The sequence below is a fragment of the Protomyctophum bolini genome (genome assembly GCF_963924005.1).
Source record: "Protomyctophum bolini genome assembly, chromosome: 9".
Taxonomy (NCBI): Eukaryota; Metazoa; Chordata; class Actinopteri; order Myctophiformes; family Myctophidae; genus Protomyctophum; species Protomyctophum bolini.
In genome coordinates, this window is record NC_137870.1 from 9,059,122 (window position 1) to 9,076,280 (window position 17,159).

The 17,159-nt window shown below is 45.4% G+C and overlaps 2 protein-coding genes across 2 annotated transcripts in view; both read right to left on the minus strand.

Annotated features, from left to right (window-relative positions):
* Positions 1-1,282: 1,282 nt before the first annotated feature.
* LOC308321306 (T-box transcription factor TBX1) lies at positions 1,283-5,950 on the minus strand (the record flags this gene model as incomplete). The annotated part of the gene is made up of 6 exons (XM_080772147.1): positions 1,283-1,354; positions 2,131-2,286; positions 2,474-2,645; positions 4,616-4,717; positions 5,383-5,534; positions 5,885-5,950. The coding sequence occupies 6 exons, from the start codon at positions 5,948-5,950 to the stop codon at positions 1,283-1,285; spliced, it is 720 nt and encodes a 239-aa protein (XP_080628273.1).
* An 8,489-nt stretch (positions 5,951-14,439) lies between these two features.
* The window catches only part of LOC308321307 (uncharacterized protein), a gene marked incomplete at its 5' end in the record, with an annotated part of 12,984 nt that continues 10,264 nt past the window's right edge, over positions 14,440-17,159 (minus strand). Inside the window, 4 exons of the mRNA XM_080772148.1 lie at positions 14,440-14,838; positions 15,325-15,687; positions 16,614-16,707; positions 17,016-17,159. The exon at positions 17,016-17,159 is cut by the window's right edge and continues 10 nt beyond it. Coding sequence (XP_080628274.1) covers positions 14,662-14,838; positions 15,325-15,687; positions 16,614-16,707; positions 17,016-17,159 — 778 coding nt within the window. The 3' untranslated portion in view covers positions 14,440-14,661. The remainder of the gene's footprint in view (positions 14,839-15,324; positions 15,688-16,613; positions 16,708-17,015) is intronic.

Genomic DNA, 17,159 nt, shown 5'->3' on the forward strand with positions numbered 1-17,159 from the left:
AACAATATTGGTTAGAATTGAGTGAATAAATCCATTGCATAAATAAATGCACACGTTCTTGTATTTTTAACAAGAGATGATAATCGAAATACTTGACATTTTCTTGTAAACGAACATACTTAAATGTGGCTTGTTAATCATAACAGATTGAATCATGTTACATTTACTGTTTGTCAGATCCACTTATATGATATATATATATGTATATATATATATGCCCAGTGTCCCCCCCAGTGCCTCCCCAGTGTCTGCCCAGGGCCTCCCTATAGTGACTCCCCAGTGCCTCCCCAGTGTCTGCCCAGGGCCTCCCTAAAGTGACTCCCCAGTGCCTCCCCAGGGCCTCCCTATAGTGACTCCCCAGTGCCTCCCCAGTGTCTGCCTAGGGCCTCCCTAAAGTGACTCCCCAGTGCCTCCCCAGTGTCTGCCCAGGGCCTCCCTATAGTGACTCCCCAGTGCCTCCCCAGTGTCTGCCCAGGGCCTCCCTATAGTGACTCCCCAGTGCCTCCCCAGTGTCTGCCCAGGGCCTCCCTAAAGTGACTCCCCAGTGCCTCCCCAGTGTCTGCCCAGGGCCTCCCTATAGTGACTCCCCAGTGCCTCCCCAGTGTCTGCCCAGGGCCTCCCTAAAGTGACTCCCCAGTGCCTCCCCAGTGTCTCAGCAGGGCTCACTCACTGGTTGGTTGTGTTGCTTTGTTGGAGCTGCTGCACGGTGAAATGCTGCCCTCTGGTGGAGGATGCCATGCTGTCACAGACCTGCTGCCACTGCCATGCATCCTGCACATGCGCACGCACACACACACACACACACACACACACACACACACACACACACACACAAACTGCTGAGTGTACACAGAGGTCAAAGTTCATTAATCACAGAGCGTGCCGTGCTCAGTGCTGTCCTCTTATCGGTGTGTTCCACTTGATAAGACACACACGCACACACACACACACACACGCTCACCTCGCGCACACACATGCACGCGCGCACACACACACACACACGCTTGCACGCACGCGCACACACACGCGCGCACAGAACTGTGTCACCATTTCCACGTAAAGATCCGACAGTAATATTAACTAAAGTAAAGTAAATATACGCAAGTAAAGTACTTGAGTTAAATCTGGAGGTACTTTTACTTGACTTCACAATAGGTCCATTTTACAATACTTTATGCTTTACACTTTTTAGTGCACTACGTATTTGTAAAGTTGTTTTTTCAGACACACACATTTTGAAATGCATTGTTTGTTACTGTAAGTGATGTTTGTGTCATGGATCTCACCAGTCCTCTGGGTCTGTGGTCCGGAAGCCTTTAGCAAACGGATTGCTGGCTATCTTCAACTGGGTGATCTGTGAGAGACAATGAGGCCAAGAGAGAGTGAGACAGAGATAGAGAGGGATACAATACAAACGAGAGAAGGGCACTAGCAGACAAAAAAAGAGAATAGCATTTAATTCAATTCAATAAAAAATATTCAAAATATTATAATAATAATATTTACCCTGCAACCCAAAGATAGGTCCAGAACCAGTGTTTGGGAACTATATGCTGATACTGCGTGACGATATAATAGTGTGTCGTGTGTAGTGTCTTCCTGTAGTCTGATTTAACCCATTCTGACCTGAGATCAGATTCATACGAGGTTTCTACGGGACACACACTGGTCTGATTAACCCATTCTGACCTGAGATCAGATTCATACGAGGTTTCTACGGGACACACACTGGTCTGATTAACCCATTCTGACCTGAGATCAGATTCTAAAAATGTCAGTCGTTCTTCGAATTTTTCAAAAATAGCAGACCTACAAGCTCGTATCGCGCCACTCGGTGGCGCGATATGAGCTTGTAGATCTGCTATTTTTCAATAGCTAAAGCATAACATGATGCCAACACCAAAATGGGTGCCCGGTCAGAATGGGTTAAGAGTGAGCCAGCTATGGCAGCGTGAGGATACACAGATTGGATCTCTCTCTACCCGTCTGGTGGTTCTGGTAGGCTGTGACCGCTATGAAGTTTGTCTCTGTACGTACCAGATGGTTCTGGACTGGTAGGCTGTGACCACTATGAAGCGGGTACGTACCCGGTGGTTCTGTGACCGCTATTAAGTTTGTCTCTGTACGTACCCGGTGGTTCTGGTAGGCTGTGACGGCTATGAAACGCGTCTCCGGGAAGAAGAAGGAGCTGAAGTTCCTGTGAGCGTGCAGATGGCTGTCTGGGCCCGGGTCCACGTAGACCACATGGAACCGAGGCTGGTAGCGGTGCATGGAGTTCAGGATCATCTGCATAGAGAACACAGTAACACTGGTACTGATGCAATGCAGTTCAGGATCATCTGCATAGAGAACACAGTAACACTGGTACTGATGCAATGGAGTTCAGGATCATCCCAAAGACAGACAGACAGACAGACAGACAGACAGACAGACAGACAGACAGACAGACAGACAGACAGACAGACGGACTGACATGTCCGTTATCATCCAGCAGGTTGTTGGTGAGCTTCAGAGCGTCGAAGGAGACGGTCTGTTTCATCCACTGAGCTCCTCTGGCGGGAGAGTCCGGGTGGAAGTGCATCCTGCCCGGAGCCGCTACGTCCCCGCGGCCCGCCACCAACCACGACGAGCTGTGGAACGCATACCTGATGACCACGGGAACACACAAAACATACCTGATGACCACGGGAACACACACAACATACCTGATGACCACGGGAACACACACAACATACCTGATGACCACGGGAACACACACAACATACCTGATGACCATGGGAACACACACAACATACCTGATGACCACGGGAACACACACAACATACCTGATGACCACGGGAACAAACACAACATACCTGATGACCACGGGAACAAACAAAACATACCTGATGACCACGGGAACAAACACAACATACCTGATGACCACGGGAACAAACAAAACATACCTGATGACCACGGGAGCACACAAAACATACCTGATGACCACGGGAACACACACAATGCATTTTTATAGCGCCATCCAAAGTGCTTTGAATCGTGCATATAGTGCTTGGAAAAATAATCGTGTTATTATATTTTTCCATGTCACCTAAAACAAAATCAAAATGTGATGTCAAAGTGATGTTACCAACAAGAATCTGTATGATGGAATGCCAAAGGGTGAGCGGGAAAGTATCAGCCAGCCAGCAGAATGAGACTATAGACAAAGCGTTGCAGTCCCACCCACTTTCATGACGACGCCAGGCCCAGGAAATGATTCCCAATGCATTTTTCCCATAGACATTTCAAAAGCTCGAGTCGTGACAACTCATGACAACAAACACAATATTTTGGACCAAACAAATAATTACAAAGAAGAAAAACAACAAGTTACTTGTAACCTGCCGTTTTTTTCTTCTTTCTTTCTTTATCACGACAAGAGTTGGCTTTGTCCGCGGCGTAAACGTCTTCAAATAATAAAATACTTTTTGAAATGTCTATGAGGAAAATAAACGGAGAATCATTTCCTGGGCCCTGGTAGGGGGCGGGACTGTGACGCTCTATAGCAGGACACTGTCAAACAAGAGCTGCCAGCCAGCAGACTGGTGCTGTGGGAACCAACACACGGGCACCGGTCACGAGGAGGACGTCCCACATTAAAAAGTATGTGGATTGTTATGACCCTGTTGGTCATAATGTGTAGTTTCCTGTGTTGCTCTCTTTTCCCCTCAGTGTGGTGTTTGTGGAGTGACTGATAGAGAACAGCTGGGGTGAATGTGTGATGAGTAGTAGTGATTGAGTGAGTTTGTGTGAGTGAGTAGTAGTATTTTAGCTTTGTGATACATGTAATGTGTTCGGTGTGTGTAGGGGTGGGTGACCTCTCTTTTTGTCATTTGCTTTGTCTTTTGTTTTGTTAGGCGTGATTTGTATTTTGGTTTCCTACCGTTAGTCAAGAGCAAGAGTTATGTTTTGTGTTTGTAAGCTATACCGTCCCCAGCCTGATCGATCGGTAAGGCCTATTGTAATTCATTGCAATCCTAAAGTCTTAGGATTTTAACCATGTGTGGCCTGTCTGAATTGGGAACTGGGTAGGAGGGAGTCCCATTCCCCTATAGGCCGTGTCGTAATTAACCTGACGCTGCCAGATCCAAAAAGCTTGCTACACAAATTTGTTTCACAGCTTATTTGGATCTGGGATCTCGGGAGCCAATTCGATGACGGGGCTGTTCCTTTTTTTCAAGATACTTGGTAGATGATTGGATGGGGCCGTCTGTCTATCACCGTGTGGGCGTGCAAACACAACCAATCATATTGACGTGTCTGTATAGCTTCACATCCGGTTTCGCACATATCCCGCCCTTAGCTCACGCTGATTGGTTCGGTACGAAGCAGATATTGGACTCAGCTCAACTCCGTCAGAGATCCCAGATGAGTGTTGTGTTGGGGAATATGTTTCCCCAATACCGCCCTCATCTGGCAGCGTCAGGTTAGGTCGTAATAGGATGTACTCGGGAACGACGCAGGAGCGCAAAGCACCAACGAGCTGGCCAGATGTCTGGAGAACCGGGATGACTGGAAGCGACGATGGAGGGATCGTCTGAGGACCACCTAGAGAGGGAAACCACCAGTGACTCACCGGTATCTCTTGTCATCGACGGGGACAAAGTCCATGAGCAGAACGTATTCAGCCTGCGGGTCCATGCCTGAGATACGGACCTGGAACGTGGGGAACATCCTCCTGTTTGTTTGCAAAGACAAGCACTCCAATTAGTTACTTTAACTCTCAAATATTTGCTTCTGGGGTGTCTCTGGAACAACGTTGTTTTCAAGATGGGGGTCGGCAGCCAAATACAGATCAAAGTCGGGGGCTCCTTGACATGAAAAAGGTTGAGCGCCACTGATACGTGAACAAAAAAGTACAAAAGTATTGGCATGAAAATGTACTTAAAAGTACCAAAAGTAGTAGTAGAAAAAACAAGAATTGATTAAATCAATGAATTACCAGCTGCATTTTAATCTTCCGGTCCGCTATAACTGCCTCTGTGTCAGTTTCAGTGCTGTTCAGAGCTATGTCCAGCTTTGAGGGTTTGTGTATAAACATGTGTAAACGCAAACATTTTGCTACCGCCACCTGACTAGTTTTTAGTGTAAACAAACATTGTTGATTGGCCAGAATGAGATGATTGGATGTATGATAAGAGCGCCCCTCACTTCACACGGGTGTGATTTTTACTAATAATCGAAATCTACAAAATATCTATAGTATAACTAAAGTTTTCGAATAATTGAAGTGGAGTAAAAGGACAATATTTGGATCCGAGATATGGGGCAGAAGTACTGGAAATGGGAAATACTCGTATAAAGTATAGCCTATACAGAGTTGTCATGGTGAGCCTATTATACCTGCCAGCCTTGGTGACGATCATCTCGGTGCCCAGCTGGTCAAACTGCTGCCACAGAGAACACATCTCCAGTTGAACTCTGACCGTGCTGACCTGCAGGGCTTTAGAGCACGACGACACTGAGACCTCCGATATGAGACAACTATGAGACATCTGATAGAGAGGGGATGGGGAGGAGAGGAGAGGAGAGGAGAGAGAAGGGGAGGGGAGGGGATGGAGAGGAGAGGAGAGGAGAGGAGAGGAGAGGAGAGGAGAGGAGAGGAGAGGAGAGGAGAGGGGAGGGGAGGGGAGGGGAGGAGAGGGGAGGAGAGGAGAGGAGAGAGAAGGGGAGGAGACCGAAAATAGAAGCTGCTAATAATTATGGTTAAAAATGTATTTGTAATAATTTTTACATTGCATTTCACTATTCTGTTTAATTCTATTCAGGCGTGTAAGATATTTTTGATGACTCAAAATAAATTTGCGATCCCCGCCACCCCCATGTGGGGTCCTGAGCTCCTGACCCCAACTTTGGGAACCCTGGCCTGGAGGACACTCTTAAATCCCAACTGCTCCTGAGCGATGACCATGCACTGCTCCTGATACACTCAGAGAACACATACAGTACTCTCTAAACTGCCTCCCCCTTGTCAGTCCCCGGGTCCTTCCATGTGCTACATCCGAACCAGGGAAACTCCCCTCATGTCAGGTGAAAAAAGCGGCTTTGACTAAGGTCAGTCCGTTGCTCTCACCAGGTTGGCAGAGGGAGTGTAGCGCCCAGGATTACATTAGATAAAAAAAAATGATTACAAAAATCGTGGGGAAAGACAGAAACTAAAAGATGACTTACTGTGTGGCACAGAATGATGACCGTCTTGTTGCAGCTTTGGGATTTCTTTCACCGTCTGTAGGTCAAACCATAATCTGACCGCCCCCCCCAAAAAACAAATGTCCAGCCGATCACTTCTTCACCTGGACAATATAGCACAAAACGAACCACTCCACTCTGTTCTCAACGGAGGTCCAGACTAACAGAATACACACAGATAGCTTTGGTTGTCTTCTCTCCAGCAGAGGTCCAGACTCACAGCCTACACACAGAGGTCCAGACTCACAGCCTACACACAGAGGTCCAGACTCACAGCCTACACGCAGAGGTCCAGACTCACAGCCTACACACAGAGGTCCAGACTCACAGCCTACACGCAGAGGTCCAGACTCACAGCCTACACACAGAGGTCCAGACTCACAGCCTACACACAGAGGTCCAGACTCACAGCCTACACACAGAGGTCCAGACTCACAGCCTACACACAGAGGTCCAGACTCACAGTCTACACACAGCAGCCAGAGATCATCTCGGTATACTAGTCAGTGTTCCCGTGTTGATCAGTCTGATCGTGTTTGAAAGAAAAGCATGCTTTTATATATCTATCTGTACACGCCCTGGGAGACTCTGTCCCACTGGAGACCGCCAGCCTGAGTCCTCATCCATTACAATACTCATACAGACCCTGACACCATGCAGTCCTCATCCATTACAATACTCATACAGACACTGACACCATGCAGTCCTCATCCATTACAATACTCATACAGACACTGACACCATGCAGCCACTAATCACTATCCAGTGAGTGGTGGAAGGTAACTAAATATATTAGACTACAGGGATGTCCCGATCACCTTGTTTTGCTCCCGATCCCATTCCGATCATTTGATTTTGAGCATCTGCCGATGCCAATTTTTCCCGATCCGGTGTTTATATTTTATAGAACACGTTTATGCCATATCACAATACAATATTCCAAATCACAGAAAAATTCCAGTCTATGATAATATGGATATAATATTGATACTAGGAATGTCCCGATCAAGCCTTTTGGCTCCCGATCCGACCCCCGGAATTATCTGGCTGCGGATCTGAAAATATGTTGTTCCAGGGACCCTCCCAGAATCAAAGATTTGAGTTAAAAACGTTCGCTCTAAAAGTATTCAAAGGTTTCAAAGATTTTGGGACTCTAGGGGCCCGGGTCAATACCCTGGCCCGGTATTGACTTGTTCCGCCAGTAGTAACTAGTAACTAAAGTTTTCAAATACAATTTTCTAAATGTACAGTGGAGTGAAAGTACAATATTTCCCTCTGATATGAGATGTAGTGGAGTGGCCGTAGAAGTAAAAGTATTGGAAATTGGAAATACTCAAGTAAAGTACAAAATAATACGTCTGTACTTTCCAGTAGGCTACTGAGAACTACTGACATATTGTAGAATGGGCTTCAGGTGTTGACGGGTTAAGTTCCAATATTGCGTGCCATAGCCTGAAGCTGCAACACTTGTCCTCACAGAGTGTCCTCAACAACAGGCTAATCAGTGCAGTGTGACTGTGCGTGTGTGCGTGCGTGTGTGTGTGTGTGTGTCATCAACAGCAGGCTAATCAGTGCGGTGTGACTGTGAGGCGAGGACAGACACAGAGAGGTTTAATTCTCTGCACACACCAGGTTTCAACAGCGTACTAATTGGAGTGTCAGTCACAATAGGATTACAGAGCAATTCCTTACTTCTCCAATTTGGGATGATTTCTAAAGTTTGTATACACTATACACGATGTGCCTAAAAAAATGTCCACTAAAAAACATGGTGAAGCAGCTTTTTGCTTAATTCTACGGGCCGACGGCGTGTTACAAACTCCCACTATACCTTCGACAGGCCGCCGATCTGTAAACATTCTTAAAGGGACACTTCACCCTTTTTGCAAAAAAATATATGTTAATGACGTTTAGGAGCTTTAGAACACTTTCCTGGGGGTCTTTATGTGTGTAATATGTGGTTTTAGATATTTTAGATTGTAGCAGTGAGCCTGGTGTCTCTGATGTCATGGACACTGGGCTCACTTCCTTCCTGGACTACATGTTGTCTCAGTAAGACAGCTCTCCCCCCTATCCACAAGGAAGTGACAGTGCACCAAAGAATTATGGAAATTGTAGTCCAGGAAGGTAGTGAGACCAGTGTCCATGACATCAGAGACAACAGGCTCACTGCTACAATCTAAAATATCTAAAAGCACATATTACACACATACTGTAAATACCCCCAGGAAAGTGATCTAAAGCTTCTAAACGTCATTAACATATATTTTTTTGCAAAAAGGGTGAAGTAAAGCAAAATATTTATTTCTTCACTCTTGCTTTTAGTTGAGCTTTTAAAATCCTTGTTGTTGTTCATGTCCTCACTGCCTTAATTATGTGTTGCTTCATGCCGTTGCTTGTCTTTGTCTTTCGTGTTGCTCTGTAAAGCTAGCCTGACTATCAGACTGCAGTCCACTCAGAGAGTCTATGGTCTGGATCCAGGCTACTGTAAAGCACCTTGAGCTGCATTTCATGTCATGAAAGGCGCTATACAAGTAAAGTTGTATTAATATGAATACTAAATACATCAGATGTTAAGGCCTTCACGCCTATAGTTTTTAAGGTCATCTTTGCCTGTGATGTGTAGGCAACGATGTGTTCCAAAACGTTAACATTTCGGTCCATTTTTGCATGTTTATACGTTGTAACATGGCAACCTATAGTTGTACTGGCAGAATCACAATCTCAGATGATCTCACATGGCACGGTGTTGTTTTTGGCAGCAAATTTCTTTTTTTAGTTTTAGTGAATAGTTTTCATTTAGTTTTAGTCACATTTTAGTCACCCGGTTTTAGTGTTAGTCTACTTTTAGACTAAATATTATAAGATTTTAGTCTACTAAATCTACAGGTGATTTAGTCGACTAAAATGTATTTTGGCGGGCCTTGATGCTGTCGTAATGACTACACTTGCTGAAAATAGCCAATCTACAAGCTCACAATGTGTCACGCTGTGACGCGTTGTGAGCTAATAGATCGGCTATTTTCAGCATGCAACCATAAGGGCTGTATTTTGCATGTCTTAAGTACCAGGTCTTATTCCCTAACTTGAGTAAACTAAAGACCTGGAGGCGTGATCAATGCTCTTTGGCCACTCAGAATAGCCAAATGGCATTGATCACGCCTCCAGGTCTTTAGTTTACTCAAGTTAGGGAATAAGACCTGGTACTTAAGACACACAAAATACAGCCCTAGTGTAAAATGACTTAAACTCGATATTTTGTCCACTATAGTCCCTTCCTAACATTTTAGTCTATAGTTTTTATTTGTTGACAAAATTGACAGTATATTTAGTCATAGTTTCAGTCATCATAGCTTAGTTTTCATGTAGTTTCCATTCAGTTTCCGTCAGTGAAAAAATGGTAGTCGACGAACATTTTTCGTCATAGTTTTAGTCGACGAAAACAACACTGGAAGACTTCTTCTCCCATGGCGTGTGCCAGGCTCAGCTCCAGGATGAAACTGAGGGGGCATTTGAAAGTGCCGAGGGTGCACATCAAATTTTTATATAGTAAAACTATGCTGTATGTACATAAAAGTGAGGGTGCAGAATTTGGAACAGAGGGCACCCCCGTGGCGCCGGGCCTGGCGTGTGCTAGCTGGGGTTTGTCGTGTGTTGTTAATTGCACCGCTGTGATCGGGTCACCGCTGTGAAACTCGTCCAGTGAGATAACAAAAGCTAAGCGCGATTAATATGCGTTATATTATTTCTGTGATTAATGAATCGAAAGGAATCAGATATATGTCCAAGCCCTAATATTGTGTGTAGACATTCATTGTGTCGAGTGAAAACCCCATTAACAATGCATTGTTTTCATTTATTTTCTTAAATATATTGTGTGTGTGTGTGTGTGTGTGTGTGTGTGTGTGTGTGTGTGTGTGTGTGTGTGTGTGTGTGTGTGTGTGTGTGTGTGTGTGTGTGTGTGTGTGTGTGTGTGTGTGTGTGTGTGTGTGTGTGTGTGTGTGTGTGGTGCGTATGTGCGTGCGTGCGATTGCATCCCCCCGCGTCTCTCTATGATGGGTGTGTGTTGAGTGGCCCCCAGCCTGAGGGCCAGTGAGGGGCCAATAAGTTATAACACACCACCATCCTGTCAATACAGTCTGCTCTGCTCATTAATCACTGCTCAAAGGACCACGGAGCCCAGCGGGGAATCTATCCATACACATAATGGATCGGACTAATAACCGTGTTCTCTCCACTTGACCTTCCACCCCGCTCGCTTTGAAGTGGAGCCAGTGTCCCTGTCCCACTGTCCCTGTCCCACTGTCCCTGTCCCTGTCCCACTGTCCCTGTCCCAATGCTGCTGGTTCATGAGCACACGTGGTGGGGAAAAAAATCTATTTTCTATCCGCACAAATATGCAATTTTGAACAATCAGGATTTCTCATCATATAGGGGCTTTTATGGAAATTGCTCTCAGGAACAGCTCAACTGATTTGGTCATATTTGTCACCTATACTTTGTATAATTCCTCCCTCTCTTGAAGTCTTCAGTTCAAAATGTGCATTTCCACTTTGTTTACAATGTCCGTCATTGTTGACTTTCCAAGCTGGCATGGAATGGAAACAAGCATGTGTTTATCTAGCATCAGTATTATAATGACTCAAATATTAAATAAGTTGCATATCAGCACCCCCACCACCACAGGTACTGCAGCTAAAACAGCTTCAGAAGCAAAAAAGAAATGCCATGGACTGGTTATATCAGAGTGGTGATTGAGGCTCAAACCATTAGAAATAAGTTTGAGGGACATAGTGTCACGGCCCCTGCCAGTGTCTGTGTGTGTCTATTTGTGTTAGTCTGTCTGTCTGTGTGTGAGCATGTGTGGGCGTAGGCTTGGTTCCTGGCTTTCCAGATTGGCACACCTGGCTCTGATCATCCAATCTCACTCACCTGCCTGCCATCTTCTCATCACCACCACTCCATAAAAGCCCTGGTTTCCTCGCCGCACACTGCCAGAAGATTGCTTTGTTCCAGTGTTTTTTGGTTTTTGACTTTGAGCTTCTGCTTCAGTTGCCTGCCTGTTTGCCTGCCAGCCTGAGCATACCCACCACCCTAGCTCCTGCTAATTTTCTGAAAAGTAGCCAATCTACAAGCTCATTCTGAACAGTTGCATATCTACAAGTGCATCATTTTGATTCAATAAACACCTTTGGACTTTTCCCTCCTTGTCGTGTCTGCATTTGGGTCTGCCAGTTTGGTTAGACGTGACACATAGACAATATGATATTAAATATTACAAGCAGTTTTAAAATTCACGTTATAGCTGCTTTAAGTAAAAGCATCAATAATGCAAAGCAGAACTACTCGGTTACAAGTAACAGTCCACAATTCAAAAAACTATTGACATCAAAATGTACTTAAAGTACAAAAAGTGAAAGTATGAATTATGCAGAATGTCCCATTTCAAAATGTCAAATGGCTAAAGAAGCTTTTGAAAATGGCTGATCTATACTGAATAAAATAAAGCAACGTATTAGTATTACCCCAGTAGCCCAGGTAATTTGGAATAATCATGGAGGACGTCTATCTTTTTTATTTTAATCCAGTGCGAATGTGTCATAAAAAACACCAGGGATTCATTTCTAAAATTCCTGGGGTCCTGGGGTAATACTAATCCTATGGGAACAGGGCTTTGTGTTCACCAGCAGTATTCAATCAATCTACCACATGCAGGAGGCAAATGTAACTTCTCCTTGAAAGGAGCTGTCATTCACTGCCGCTGTTCTGTATACCGTACATATCGTGTTTCATATTTTGTTGATGACATATGGCATTATTGCGTGAACTTAAACGCCATGTTGATGAAATGCATTGAATAAATAGGACCACAATGGAAACAAGTCCCTATAGGACCTTTTTGTGTGTTATCTGTTGTCTGACTGTCGTACCTCGTGCTGTTTGCATTATTAGAACATTCATTAGAATTCATTAGAAAAATCAATCGATCCATCAATCATTAAAAAAGGACGAGACATGATGGCCAAAGCATTTCCGAGGGTCTCCAGCCAAAAACGTTGAGAACCCCTGAGTTAGAGTCTTCTAGAGTCTTCTAGACCAGCGGTTCCCAAACCTTTTTTGGCCATGCACCCCCTGTTACCTCCCAACCTATAGCTGACACACCCCCACACATGGAAATATAAATTACATAAGCTATATAGAGAGACACACGACTGCAAGGCCAGGTTCAGAAGCAACCACATCATAAAGTTTGCTGATGACACCACCGTGGTCAGCCTCATAACGAAGGGGGATGAAGCTGCCTACAGAGAGGAGGTCGAACAGTTGGCAGCTTGGTGCAAGGCGCACAATCTTTCCCTCAACAACAAAAAGACCAAGGAAATGGTTGTGGACTTTAGGACGAGAACCAGGCCACAACACCATCCTATGACCATCGACGGCTCAGCCGTAGAGAGGGTAAAAAGCACCACTTTTCTGGGAGTGCTGCTGACGGACAACTTGGCCCCGAGCAGCAACACCACTGCCATCATTAAAAAGGCCCAGCAGCGTCTCTACCCACTCCGTCAGCTGAAGAGAGTCGACCTGTCCCAGCCCTGACCATGTTTTATAGAGGCACTATTGAGAGCATTCTCACCTATTGTTTTACCTCCTGGTATGGAAGCAGCACGGCTGAGGAGAGGAAAAAGCTGGACAGGACGGTGAGAACAGCCAGTAAAGTCATTGGTACCTCGCTGCCCTCCCTGGCGGACATATACCAGCAAAGGTGCATCAAGAGAGCAACTGGTATCAGCAAGGATGCCACCCACCCCTCTCACAGCCTGATCTCCCTTTTGCCCTCTGGGAAACGGTACAGGAGCATCAGTGCCAGGACAGAAAGAATGCGGAGAAGCTTCTTTCCCCAGGCAATCAGGCTCCTGAACTCTAGCCTCCCTGGCAGATAGGACATGAACTGTGATCCATGTTGTTTTTTTTTAAATGGTTTTTAAAATGGTTTAAAATGGTTTTTTATTCTATTAATCTTTTTATGGATCCCTGTAGTTTTTAGGACTTATTTATTTATACTTAGTATGTCTTGCACTGATAATTTATTATTGTACGAGCCTGTGCTGTCTTTTAACTAGGAGAAACGTAATTTCGTTTTTTTCTGCTGCTACAGTTGGAAATGATGACAAAATAAAGCAATCTTGATCTTGAATCTTGACATATATTTCCCATTTATCCACATACAGTATATGCACATATGTGTCGGGGTCCGTGACATGTGTTATGTTTTATAGTGTTCCTTGTGACTTGTTTTGGTTTTACTTTACACCTGTGTGCTTTTATTTTGCAGTTTGTTATAGTGTTTCCTGTGTTGCTCATGTTACCTGTGTCTCACCAGTAGGCCTGATTAGCCTATAGTGTTTCCACCTTGTCTTGTTAGTCTTTAGCCAATCCTTGTGTTGATTCTCAGTTGAGTTCACCTAGTGTCCTTGTGTATTTATACTCCCCTGGTTTTTCAGTTCCTTTGTCAGATCATTGTTTTATGTCACTAATGCTTTGCTCCTAGTGAACTCCCAGTGCATTTCTAGTTTGGTAATAAAAGTCCTACAATTTCAACTCCTCTGTCCTGCATTTGGGTCCTATACTCCTAACCTGCTTTGCATCGTGACAATATGAACCTGAATATGGCAAATATATACATGCAGCTTAGGCTATATTCTGCATATACTTGCCTTATACCATTAGCCTTTTCATGTCGCGCACCCAACAAGGTGTGCACGCACCACAATTTGGGAACCACTGTTCTAGACTATAGCCTATACTATAGTAACCTGTACCCTTCAAATACTCTCAAACCCAGAAAAGTCCAAGTGATATAAAGAAACAAAGGGCACAGAGAGGCATGGATATGAAACAGTCAGATGTTTTATTGAGCCGTGTTTCTTTCTTTTCTTCGGACAAAGCAGCATTCCACAGTGTTTCATTCACATATAAAAGAGAATCAGCCGGTCATCATGGCACACCACGCCACCCCACGCATGCAATACGTACGTATGTCGTACATACATACATACATACATACATACATACTGTACATGCGTGTGTTCTTTCCTTCAGAGCGTGTACATTACACGTGTCAGAGCATGTCTTTTTGCTTTGTGCGTGATGTCATTGTGCCCGAATGTGTGTGTGTGTGTGTGTGTGTGTGTGTGTGTGTGTGTGTCTGTGTGCGTGCGTGCAAGTGCACGCATGTGAACTGAGGTGTGTGTGAGTGTGTGTGAGAGAGAGAGTCCCGCCATGCTGGTGGTTGCAGAGAGAAAGTGCATCAGTCAGGCATTGGCTTCGATGGACGGAGGGGTGGAGGGGAGGTGTGGTCGTGGGAGGAGGAGGAGGACGAGGATGGAACAGACATCAGATAGAGAGGGAGGGAGTAGGGTTTATAGGGTTTATTTATGCCTTGTTGATGGCGTCGTGGATGGTCTGGTAGATCTCCTCGACCTTGGCCCTCACCTGCACGAAGGCGGGGTTGCTGCTCAGCTCCGTGAGGTGGGGAGCCACCTGGCTGCGCAGCTGCTCGGCGTCCAGGGTGCCGGCTCTGGCGCGCATATCGTCGATGGCCTTGTTCACCTGCAGCAGCGTCGATGAGAGCACGTTTTCATTTTAGTTTTTATAATATAGCCTCTTGAATGGTTTTCATTTAGTTTTTACTATAGTCACATTTTATTAGTCGCCTGGAATGTTTTTAGGGTTAGTCTAGTTTTAGTCGACTAAATATCATGAGGTTTTATAGTCGACTAAATGTGCAGTGCCAATTTAGTCGACTAAAATGTATTTCTGGCGGGCCTTGATGCCGTCGTAATGGCTGCTTTTACACTTGCTGAAAATAGCCGATATACAAGCTCACAACCGTTGTAGAGCTTGTAGATCTGCTATTTCCAGCATGCAACAAGTGTAAAATGGATCTCTTGTCCACTATTCCCCTAAACTATAACATTTTAGTCTAGTTTTTGTTTGTTGACAAAAAATTGTCAATACATTTTAGTCTCGTTGTTTTTTCATGAAAAGGTTTTGGGAACCGCCGTATTAGTGGGAGAAATCAACGGGTGTTCTTACATGCTCCTTGTACTCATCGTAGTAGGGCTTGGCCATCTCCTGGAGGTTCTTGACGCGCTCCATCAGCTTCTCGCTCACGGCCTGCACGATGGGGATGAGCGCGGCCTTGGTCTCCTCCACGTTGACGGCGATCTTGGCGGAGAGCTGGTCGGCGATGGGCTGGATCTTGGAGCGCATGGCGGCCGACTCCTCGGCCCACTTGGTGGCGAGCTCGGTGGCGAGGGGCTCGATCTGGAGCTTGTAGTCCTCCAAGTGCTTGTCAAGGACCTCGCGCAGCTTGGCCCTCTTGGGCTCCAGCTCGGCCTTCAGTGCGTCGATGTCGGCCTGGATGGTGGCGCGCAGAGGCTCCAGGGCCTCGCTCACCTGCAGCAGGGAAACACACGGTTATGCAACGGGCACGCCGGGCAAGGCCTACTTTACGGAAACACACGGTTATGCAACGGGCACGCTGGGCAAGACCTGCTGTACGCTGTAGAGTGCAACGCTGGAATTGGGCGGCAGTGTAGCGGGATTTTCGCGCAAGTGTACCGCTCAAGGAAATGACATTGACGCTTTACACATCTGTTTACATTCTCTGTGTATGAAAGTACATTGTTGTGATTGGTCGAGAAAATATCGTATCCAGTTCTGACGAGTGTTCTGACAGACAAAAAAGAAACATCAATTAATGTCGCTGCTCTCCCAGAGCAGAGCGGTTGGGTTGCAAGGCTAGCGGTTTTCTTGGTACATTTTCGGTTGTAGTGGCTAAAAAATATATTATTGTTTTTAGTGAATAACTCATTGAGTTGACATGGTTTTTTTTAAGGGTGTTGTATAATCGTAATATTTCTTAAAGGTAGTGTACGTGATATTTCACTATATTGTGACAGTAATCATTGCTATAGACTAGGGTGTTTGTTCAGTAACAGAAGTCTCCCCTGTGACTGTCTCTCTAGCTCTTTAATAAACAGAACATACATTTCCAGGTGGGTGACTAAATTCCAGCCAATCAGGAGAGAGTAGCCATTTATCAGATACATTTGTATAGTGTTCCAGTTCTAATGCTGTCTGCTCATTTCTTTGTGTCAAACCATGTGACTTCCATTGGAAATGCATTGGGGCGGCCATGACACTTACCCTTTGTTTACATCTAGCATGCATCAATGTTGTATGCTATCGAAAGGTGTGAGTGAAGCCCTTACAATTCCACTTGTTTAATCTGTATCCTGACTGAGTTCTCTATCCTGATTGGATGAAATTGATATTATTATTGTTGATGTTGTTGTTGCTGTTGTTGTTGTTATTGTTACCTGGGCAACGATGGTATCAGTGTGAGGAGCAGCCTGTTGCTGGTAGTCGTGCAGTTTGACGGCCAGGTCGTCGAGGCTGGAGGACAGCTGCACCCTGCAGGGGGAGACAGAGAGGCACAATCACAATCAATCAGTGTCAAATCACAGCCAGTCGTCTCAAGACACTTAACATGTATAGAGCAAAGGACCGACAGAGATCCTACCCAGAGCAAGACATTCTGAGACCGTGGTCACTAAAAGCCTCGACCTTGTCGGACTCTAGGGTGTGGCGGCCATGCCTTGACCGTGTCGGTGGAGAGAGAAATAGAGAGAAGAACAGAGAGAGAAGGAGAGACAGGGAGGAGATACAGGCAAATTCAAGTCGTAGCAATAGCAATACCGACAACAACGGGTCTTTCTTACTTGTATGTCTTGTACTCTGTGTCGTCCAGGTGGTCCAGGGCCTTCTTGGTGTGGTCCTTCACTTGGGTCAGGTACATGCCCACCGCCGAGCGGATCTGGTCCAGCTGGGACGGCGCGTCGGCCATCATGGTCTCCAAGGAGGCC